This window comes from Enhydra lutris, unplaced genomic scaffold (genome assembly GCF_002288905.1).
Source record: "Enhydra lutris kenyoni isolate GAN:26980312 unplaced genomic scaffold, ASM228890v2 scaffoldscaffold37, whole genome shotgun sequence".
Lineage (NCBI taxonomy): Eukaryota > Metazoa > Chordata > Mammalia > Carnivora > Mustelidae > Enhydra > Enhydra lutris.
Genome location: NW_019154121.1, coordinates 5,873,353 through 5,884,082, shown reverse-complemented (window position 1 = coordinate 5,884,082; position 10,730 = coordinate 5,873,353). Strand labels below are relative to the sequence as shown.

Sequence of the window (10,730 nt, the reverse complement as noted above, 5' to 3'; positions counted from 1 at the left end):
ACACAGGGGGCTATTTCTTTCTACACAGTATCTCTTCAGTGTTTGGTTGTTTTATGGTATTTTGCAATTTAAAAAAAAAAAAAAAACCTAAAATAGCTCATACGTATGCACCATGTATCTGGGGATCTCTTCATTCGTATGTGTATTTTTCTTGCTAATTAGATGTTTCTGCACGTGCTCTGAAGGATTTCCATCCCACAAGGACTGGTGTTCCTGAGAGTACACAGACTCAGTTCTCTTTAGCAGACATTACTTTTCAGCTGTAAATGCACCTGCACCTGACAGCTAGCTGGTACCTTCAGCCTCGCAACAGAGGTACTTGAAAACCAATCAGGCTCAGATATATGGAAAGAAGCCATAGTATACGTCGTATACATAGCAATAAAACATGACCAAAGAAATCACCCAAGAGGACTGTTAGGTTGAAATCTATCAGAGAATGCACTGTCGCAGGGAACATCACGTATGTTGGGAGTAGAAGGGGGTAGGGTCATGGCTCATATTTTACCTCTTTTCCTCTCTGAAGTTCACTGTTACAGAGGAATGTTCCAAATAAACAGCTATATAGATGGTCCAAAATGGTAATGAGAAAATATTCATTGAATTCAAATGCTGTAGGAAACTGCAAATTGAATACCACAAACACAAAATTATTAGGACATTTTTTCAAGCATATTCATCCCTATGGGGAGGTTCTTTGTAATACTTCTTAAAATTAGGTTAAACAATGTTCAAAACTATGTATTTCTAAGCCATTATGGCATTATCTGCTTCGTTCTGCTTCGTTCTCTGTTCAAAAATCACTCTACCAATTTTCTGAGATTTCTCCCCATGAGAAATCCTTTTCTTGTGCAGCAAGAGTTTGAATGGTGTGACCTTGGTGTTTCCATATCTCCCTGTTATCTGTTAATCCTAACCTTGAAAAGGGATGAATTTTGACTTTGGCAATTCTGACAACTCTTGGCCTTTCTTTGCCAAAAATGACCATAAACAACATAGTAAGATTTTCTTTAAATTTTCAGCAACATAGTTTTGGTTTCAGGGATTACACAAAAAAATATCACTGTCTCCAGATAATGTCAGCAATGCACAAAAATAAAGATCCAAGGCAGATGTGCAGATCATTTAAAAGCCAGCCTAGTCAAATCTGAGATCAGCAGTTCAGCTGCCTCTTTCTAACAAAAAGAAAATGCACTTCCTCTTTAACCTAAGACAAGAGCTTGACCAGGTATCTTAATATTACCTAAACAACAAATCTGGGGTGGCGGTGAACTTATCAAGGATGGAGGGCAGATCCCAGGAGGGGAAAGAGTTCATATAATCCACCCTTCTCCAGCTAATACTTCAAAATTTTTTAACAGTCTCCAAGAAAATTGTACCAATTGCAGGACTGTGAAAAAGAAAGTCTACGAATATCCGGACTACAGATTTGGGGAATAAATATTGGTTCCAAGTCTTTCTTAGAATGATCCCTACCTAGTAGTGCAAGAAAACAGCCTGAACTGCATGCACAAAGGATAGGAATGAAACCACCTTTGTCTCCACATTAACTAAATTTAGAAGCAGGTAACAGCAAATTTCTCGAACGAGGAAGGCTAACTAGCCTGCCCTGAATGATCATTTCTGTGGCTGTGAAGCTGAACCAGGTGATCGGAGCACATGTCAACAAAAAGCCAATTACCTGTAAGAAACCTGGTCAAATCACAGTCACTCATTTACAGAATAAATCCCATCCCCTGTACTGTTACATACCCTTAACAGCCTTATTAGCCAACTGTGAATGCATTCTGACTCATTGCACAGCCATCCGAAGGAGCTAAGCCTATGATCAGTTTTTCATCTTTTCAACAAAAGCACGTGCTCAGTCATGAGAAGAGAAGAGAGATGCAATGGGAGGCAGGTCCCTACCCCAAAACGGAGGCAGCGGAGCAGGAACTTCCGAGAGCAGAGGAGGAATATTTTCTCCTCCTAATGGCTTTAGAATTAGAAGGGCCCTTCACCAACTGCTTCCTGACCCAGGAGTGAGGGGCTGGGGCCAAGGGTGGGGGGACAGGTAGAATCTGGCTAATCGCCACATAACCGATGTCACTTTCACAAGGGTGCTTACTTAAGTCTCTGCACAAAAGTTCAATTATTTACAAAACCAGTGATGGCCCATAAACATGCCTAACAGATTCTATGTTCCAGAATATCATAAAGGAAAACAGAACTGGATGTCTAAGATAAAGACACATCACTATATGACGTATTTTCAGTTCCATCAGAGAAATGTAAGATGAAACTGATTTTCTATGCAGTAACTTAAGCTCAGAATTGGAGTGAAGCTGCTTTTAGGTCTACAGCGTGTAGTAAGTTAGCAAGGCAGGTACTTATCGCGTACTCTTCTATGCAAACAGCTGGCAAATGGGAGTTTGTTTCTAACAAACATACCAGAACTCATATATTCGCACATGCTGCCCCTTTAGGGTAATTCCCCTGGGAGAGCAGTGCTCAGCCATCAATGCTGTCATGGTTTCAAACCGCTTTTTGAGCCTTTTCAAAGGGCATATTTAATTTTCACCAAGAGTCAAATGTTATTTAAAAATCAAATATGGTAATGGTCAATAGTGGCTCTTCTTGTTTTTGGTCAAACACCCAAAAAAGAGGACTGGCAAGGATTTGCAGAGCTGCCATACAAACTCAAGGGCAATTCCAAAGGAAAAATTCAAACCTCGTCCAAGAAGTAGTAAACACCATTAAACTCTACAGTTAAGTTTCTCCTTCTCCCAACACACCAAGAGCCTTTTATAGAACAAAACTCTAAGTGTCATACACATTAGCAGGTTATATTTTAAATTCCAGCCTCAGCATTCCATCATCATGTCTACTAGAACACTGCATTTAACCCAGCAGCTTTCAAAATAATCCACCTAACCCAGTATGCCATTGAGGGAAATGCTTATATAATTGGTATATTTCATCTAAAGATCACCATTCGTTTTCTTTTAATGAAATAATAGTGTTTTCTTGAAACTAAAATGTAATCCTAAAGCGAAGCAGAGACAGCAACTGCTCTATTTTATATTCATGTGGCGGTCTCACTAAGAACAAACCAGACTCCCAGTTGTCTGAGGTATAATAAACCCTTGGGCAAATAATTAGCTGAAAAAGCAGTGACCTGTAGCCAAGCTCTGGGATGATTTTCCTTGAGTTCAATATGTTTAAGACACCAACCCCTCGCCTCACTAGTGAAGTGATCCCATAGCAAAGCAGGTGTTTTTCAATCTCCCCCGAGATCTTTCCAAAAGACTAAATCCATTACCATTAATATTTCAAACCAGTTTGTTAGAAAGTTAATAGAAGGTCTAAAAAACAATCTCTCTATGCCTAAGAACAAAAAGAACTGAATCTTTTACATATCTACCTACTCATAATTCCCACGTAAACGTATTTTTCAATTCCTTAAAATGGGATTTTATTTTGCTCCAGTGAACTAGCCTGTTGCTTCATTTCTTCACCTCTACCTTCTCTAGCAACGTATAGATGACCTTCCGGGTAAATATATTACAGTTAACTACTTGTCCAAAACGAAGGAGGAAACCTCTCAGGTTATTATTAATGCCACTGGTTGAAATGCTAATGGATCAAATTGTCAAGTGTTTAATATCTCCAAATAATGTCCTTTAACTTAGTTCATAATGTAACAAGTAATAGTTCTATTACCAAGAAATCTTCCAAGAATTTCCATTTTACATGCAATGTACGATAATCACTGACCACACCTCCCAACTCTGGATGGCTTAAAAGAAAGATGTAAGAATGACTATCCCAGATAAATTACCTGTCTTGTCATTTGCCAGACACAGTCAATAAACTGAAGGAAAACAGGCGATCTGTCTGCATCTGCATGGTTTTTATCTCCATGGCCAAGTCTCTGGAGCAAAAAGAGTGAAAATCTGTATGAGCCTTGTGGAATTTTTCTTTTTCATGGAAATAAATTTATTTTCCAATTAAAGTAATATCTTCCAGTATTTTTTAAAGTTCAAAAGTCTTTTTAAAAGAGCACAGGGGGCACCTGGGTGCTCAGTGGGTTAAAGCCTCTGCCTTCAGCTCAGGTCGTGATCCCAGGGTCCTGGGCTCAAGGCTCGCATCAGGGTCCATGCTCAGTGGGGAGCTTGCTTCTCTCTCTACCCCACTCTCTCACCCACTCATTCTTTCTCTCTCAAAAATAAACAAAATCTTTAAGAAATTAATTAAATAAAAGAGCACAGCAAGGAAAAGAGAAATCACTCATAGTCTTACCAAGCAGAAGTCTCTGTTATCATTTTGATGTACAAATTGCCATATTATTTACTGACATGAGATGCTTGTAATAGGAAATTACAACTTTAACAAGAGGAACCCAGATCTTAAGAGGTTGATAATGGAAGACAGGAGCAGTCAAACCTCAGAACCCCAGATTCTTTGTCCCAGAGATTTAATATTCCCTAAGTATTAACAGATACTTGTCCAACAGCCTCAGGAAGCACCCGTCTCCTTTAACAATGTGGCCTGGATGTGCAGGGGGGCCCTGTCATATCTTACCTCATCTGTCTTTATCAAGAAGAATCACATCAGCACAGACCCTTGGAAACCTTTAAAGAATGCTTGACATCTGCCTTCCAAGCATGTACTCACCTCCTTTCTCAGTTTTTTTCTCTTCTAAGGACCTTTGCCCCAGATGACTGTAACGGACCCTCCACTCTCCAAAACAGTGATTCTAAAAAAGTCTGGTCCACAGATTACCAAGGGCCGGGGGGTGGGGGCCGGGGGTAAGGGTGGGGGAGGGAGAGGGGTCTGTGATGTCAAAACTATTTTCATAATTATACTAAAATGTTATTTGCCTTTTTCAATGCACTAACATTTATGCTGAGAGTGCAAAAGTGACGAAGGATAAAACTCTGGGTTCCTTAGGAGAAATCAAGCACGGCATTCGAATCCAGCTACACAAGCAGTGTCAGACCCTGCCTTGCCACACACTCGCAGTCAAATGAAAGGATGGGGAGAGCCAGTTTCCTTGATGAAGCAGTAAAAATTAATCCTGCTAAGTCTCTCCCCTTAAGGACAGCCTGTGTAACAAAATGGGAAATACACATAATGTTCTGCAGCTGCAAACCTTAGCTGATGGTACAAAACACCACGTTTTCATGGAACGTTTTGACTTGAAAGAACAACTGATATATATAAACTATGGTTATTAAGACTTGAAAGTCTTGCAGACTTTTTTTTTTTTAAAATGTACAAAGCAAATGTGTCATTTCAAGGAAAACTGATAAAATTCAAGCTTTCAAGCTTTGAGTGCACATTAGATTTTTGGGAAACTACCTGTCAAAATAAGCTTGGTAATAGACATTTCTGATAAAAATCACTGGTGATGCTCACAAATGAGATGATAGTCTATAAGGAAATGCATTAATACTTGAAGAGCTGTGTAAGTCAGTAAGCCAGTATTTTCCAAATAACCAACACCTGATGTTACAGAATCACGCATGGTTTTTAAAAGCGCTATTCAAAGCTCAAGACAGACCAATGGAATTTAATAGAAAGGACAATGAAAACCTCATTGATCTAGTTTTGGATTCCACATTACAAGTAACCTCGCTGAAATCAGCATTTGTTATATTTAGGCACAGTATGAAAGAATATCCACAATTCCCTGAAAACGCTATCAAGACACACTCTGATTTCAACCTGCATATCTGTGTGTGGTCAGATTTTCCTCATTTACGTCAAGCAACAGCACACATTGCAATAAAGTAGTTGTGAAATTCGGCTGTCTTCTAATAAACCAGACGTGAAAGGAATTTGCAAAAAATGTAAAACAATGCCACCCTTCACACTAACCTTTTTATTGTTGCTGTTTTGGAAAATACAACTCGTTTTCTTTAAAATGCTCTTTAGGCTAATATACAGTATAACTATGTCCTGAATGTTTGTGTCCCCCCACCCAAAAAAATTCACATTGAAATCCGAATGTCAGATGTAATGGCAGGAGTCATCGTCTAGGAGCTGCTAGTCATGAGGGTAGAAGCCCAGCAAAGGTGTTTAGTGCTCTCATCAAAAGACCCTACAGAGGGAGCCTGGGTGGCTCAGTAGGTTAAGCTTCTGCCTTCGGCTCAGGTCATGGTCTCGGGGTCCTGAAATCAAGTTCCGCATCCGGCTCTCTGTTCAGCAGAGAGCCTGCCTGCTTCCTCCTCTCTCTCTGTCTGCCTCTCTGCCTACTTGTGATCTCTGTCTGTCAAACAGATGAATAAAATCTTTAAAAAAATAAAAATAAAGACCCCACAGAGCTCGTTGGTTCTCTTCACCACATGAGGACAGAGAGAGGTTGACAAGCTACAACCCACAATCTATAGCCTTCCACAGAACATGACTATGCTGACACCCTGACCTTGGATTTCCAGCCTTCAAAACCGTGAGAAATAAATTTCTATTGAAATTTTACAAGTCACCCAGTTTGTGGTATGACGTTAACAGCAACCCAGACTAAGACAGATTTATTATTTCATTAATATTTATACATTTTTAAAAATTTAATTTCTAGGGGTGCCTGGGTGGCTCAGTGAGTTAAGCCTCTGCCTTCGGCTCAGGTCGTGATCCCAGTGTCCTGGGATCGAGTCCCGAATCGGGCTCTCTGCTCAGCGGGGAGCCTGCTCCCCACTCTCTCTCTCTCTCTGCCTGCCTCTCCGCCTACTTGTGATCTCTGTCAAATAAATAAATAAATAAATCTTTAAAAAAAATTTAATTTCTAATATGACAAATATTGGTAGATATAAACCATATAAACAAAGTTCTTTGGGGTCACCAATAATTGTTAAGAATGGAAAGAGATCCTGACAATGAAAAGTTTGACACTCACTGCTCTTCATTAACCAGGTGAATGGACCCTCTTGACCAGATGTCCTTTAATTGTCAAATTCTGCTTTCAGATAAACTGGGGATAGGTGGAGGGGGGACGGAGTAGGGAACCAGAGTTAGCAATCTAGGAATCCACAGCAATTTCCAATGGTCTTAAATGTTTACTATTTTGATCACACTGACATAAACACGTGCAGCTCTGGATGACTAAAACTTCATTCTTTGAAGTAAGAGGGGTTTTGTAATGTGTTTTTTCATCGTAAGTATATTTTAGAGAGAACTGAAAAATGTGAGCCATCAGAAAAGATCCTCCAAAAGCCCAGTTTTATTTAACAGTTCAAGTTCAAAAAAGCAGACTACCTTTAAATTTGTCTGCTTCTTTCAAGTTAACTCTTGAACTCCTGAACAGCACGAATGGGCCGAGCAAGTTCACTTAAATGTAGATTTTTTTTTTACAGAACTGTAAAAGTGTTTTCTCTTCCTTATGATTTTCTTAGTAACATTTCCTTTTGTCAGCTTCCTTTATTATAAGAATACAGCATATCATACATACAACATACAAAATAGGTGTTAATCGTTTATCTTATTGGGAAGGCTTCCATCAACCACAGGCTACAGGGAGTTAGGTTCAGGGGAGGAGTCAACAGTTACATGTGGAGTTTTGACTGCACCCCTCTCCCCCACACTGTGAGTTGTGCAAGGGTCATCTGTATTTGTGAACACCGCTGGTACAGGTTAACGTTTGAGACAGCATCTGGGTAAACATCTTTCAGAAAGTCTTTCAGCTACTCGAGGAATGTGCTGCCAGGAGCCACACACACTCTCAGTGGCTCCAACGCCTCTGACAATCTAACTCTCCCCCTCCATGATTCTCTAACCCCACCCTTCCCTCAACTCTACTCTTGCCAAGCTCAATGTCATCTAGACTTTTGCGCACCCTGTTCCTCCTTTTGGGGAAAATATTCCTACTCCTCACTCTTTAAAATCTGTGATTACAACTAACACAGATGAATAATACATGAAAAACAAGGCCTACACGCTTACTGTTCTCAAGTTTTCTGATTGCAAATTTAGTTTTTAGCAGAAACACAGCTAAAAACCACATGAATGTTTATTTCATTAAGAGGTGCATGACTCCAAAGTATGATGTAGCAAAAAAGCAAAACTGAAAGCTGAATACCCTTTGAAAGGGACATAATAAACCCATTCCTCTATTTTAGGAACCGTGATTAGTTCTGGGTACCACACTTGATGAAAGACATGACCAAAGTCCAGAGGACAACTGGGGTGAAGAGGGGATTGAGATAGGAAAACAATGAAGAAAATTAATGTTTAGCCAGAAGAACTGAAGTTACGCATGACATGGGTATACCGACTTCAAAATATTTGAAGGGCTATCTCATTTGGTTAAGTAGTCATATCTGTTCTTGTCTTCAAAGGGGAAATGGGAAGTAAATTTTGGTTCACTATGAAAAAGAACTTTCTAGTAGGTAGATTTTCTGAAGTGAGACTGGATAGCCTGAGGAAGAGCCTGGCTGCTAATTTCTGGAGGTGTTAATGCAGAAACTATACAATCATTTCATGGGGATACCACAGAAGACATTCAACACTGAATGCCTGGACACTGAGGTCCTGTTAACTCAGATTTGAGATGAACGACAACATCAAGATAAATTCTGAGGCAAAGAGAGGGCAGAAAAATGTGTCATTCCCATAAAACCAACTGCAGCACTCTCCATATGTATACTCATTACAATGTTAGTGCTTTAGGAGAATAATCAAAAAGCTGTTTTATTTCCCACTCTGAGGGAAATTTTTCGTTTTTTCTCTGATATTTATTTTGGTCCCAGCCTGATTTTTTTTTAAACCCCGTTCCTGTGTGAGCACTGCTACTTGGAAGTATTCTTAAACTAATAATAATTAAGCCATCCTTGGCTCCTTTTGCATCGAGATCAGAAGTGGCCTGTAATTCTGCAACCATGCCTGCTAATCTGCATTTGAAGGCAGAGATGCGCACACAGATGAAGGAATGGTATTTGATGTCTCCCCTAGCAGGGATCACAGAAGAGACCAAGCCAGACACGTGTCCCGACAGCCCTGGACAGACTGCACACCCACAAGAGGCTATCCTAACGCTTTCCACAACTAACAAGAACATTCTCTCTAGAAGTTTACCCCTTTAGTATGAAGGAGTGGTTTGCAATGAGTGTCTACTGAATAAAAGGCTTTGTTTTCACACGCCTCATGTAGGATGCATGTGATGCCGCGAGTCCAGGCTCTATACTCACAAGCTGAAATCGATGTCCAAAGCTCAGCCACTCTTTCTCCACAAGGACCTCAAAGCCTCGGATGCTTCGATAGTAGCCATCCAGCATGAGCATGGCCAGGGAAGTCAGCTGGGCCGTGCGGTCCCAGCCGTCGCTGCAGTGCACCACCACAGACGTCTTCCCGGACTCGACTTTGTCAGCGATCCGAAGAGCCCCCGCGAGAATGAGCTGCAAGATAGAGTTCTCAGTGAAATTTTTTAAAAAATTAAGTGCTTTCTTCTTCAAAAGTAACAAATACAGTTTTATTACGGACAACTGTCTCAATAACACATGGAGAAAAAAGCCCCTTCCTAAACAGAATTCTTGTAAGTGGCAGAAGATTTTGCCTTTATCACAAGAAGAACCTCATAAATGCAGGCTCCTATTAATCCGCACAATGAAAGAGCCAAATGAAGGGTATGTTTTGGTTCTGTACAAATCAAAAGTATGAGTGAGAGAAAAGGATTCGGTTTTAAAGAGATCTGTTTCTAAGAATCTTCAAATATTCCAACATCATCTATTTAAATAAAAAAAATGCCAAATGAAGTCATACACGTTACTTACACAATCCCTACCTAACCAAAACAGAATAAAGAGGAAAGCACTAAAATTGGATCTCTTACCCTATAGCTTCTAGAGCATTTATTTTACTATTTTTATATATGTCACATAGCTTACAGCAAGTCCAGTATAAAACTTCAAGCTACTTTTCTGTATTAATATGAATGAAAAATTCTCAGCAGATCAATATATTACTATGTCAACTTTACTGGTATTTAAAATAATTTCAGATTTTTTTTAAAAATATGCAGTCACTGCAAAATAATTAACTTTTCTGATGCTGAACTTGAGTTAAAACTAGACAGAATTAGATACAGCCAAATAAGCAGCACAAAAGCACAATATTATTTAAAATGAATAATACAGTCCTCTTCTCTGCAGTGGCCAGACGATTCATACTCAGAGAACAGTGTGGGTTCACAAACGTGGATCAGAATGAAAGAAAGTAGATTTACTAGGGTTGGACAATCTCATGATGACCTCCTTTTAATTGTAACTATAGGCATATTCTGGAAATGGGGTACTCTGAAGCAATGTCAATCTTGACTATGCATCAGAGTCACCTGTGAGCAATTTTTTAAGTGTCTGGGCCCCATCTTCACTAGTCCTAGCTTACTACTTTATAAATGTCTTCCACTTGTAATTCAGTGGGTTTTGAGACTTAGGAATCACTGACCCAAAGTATTAGAACAGCTGGAAAGTTAAGACCATGGTCACCATCCCACCTTCCTTCCCTTATAAACATTTTGGAGCCCCTTTCCATGTGGCAGGTTCTGCTCCAGGTGCTAGAGACAGAGCAGTGAATCAAACAGAAAAAGGGGTAGTACATTCTACTCAGGTGAGGCCAGCCAGATGCATGTAAATAAGAAAATACAGACTGTGCCAGAGGGCAGGAAGTGAGAGCAGCCTGCCAGTGGAGCTGTTATTTGTAAGGTGTGGTGGGGAAAGGCCTTTCTGAGAAGGTGGTATTTGAGCAGAGCTCTGAAG

The 10,730-nt window shown here is 39.9% G+C and overlaps 1 protein-coding gene across 3 annotated transcripts in view; it reads right to left on the bottom strand.

The window, feature by feature from the left end:
* Nucleotides 1–10,730, bottom strand: part of LOC111154507 (myotubularin related protein 2) — a 121,824-nt gene that overhangs the window by 4,897 nt on the left and 106,197 nt on the right. For all 3 annotated transcript variants that reach the window (XM_022514135.1, XM_022514137.1, XM_022514136.1), the window contains 3 exons: nucleotides 9,165–9,371; nucleotides 3,821–3,913; nucleotides 509–622 (listed from right to left, as the gene is read on the bottom strand). In XM_022514135.1, the coding sequence (XP_022369843.1) occupies nucleotides 509–622; nucleotides 3,821–3,913; nucleotides 9,165–9,371 (414 nt within the window). The remainder of the gene's footprint in view (nucleotides 1–508; nucleotides 623–3,820; nucleotides 3,914–9,164; nucleotides 9,372–10,730) is intronic.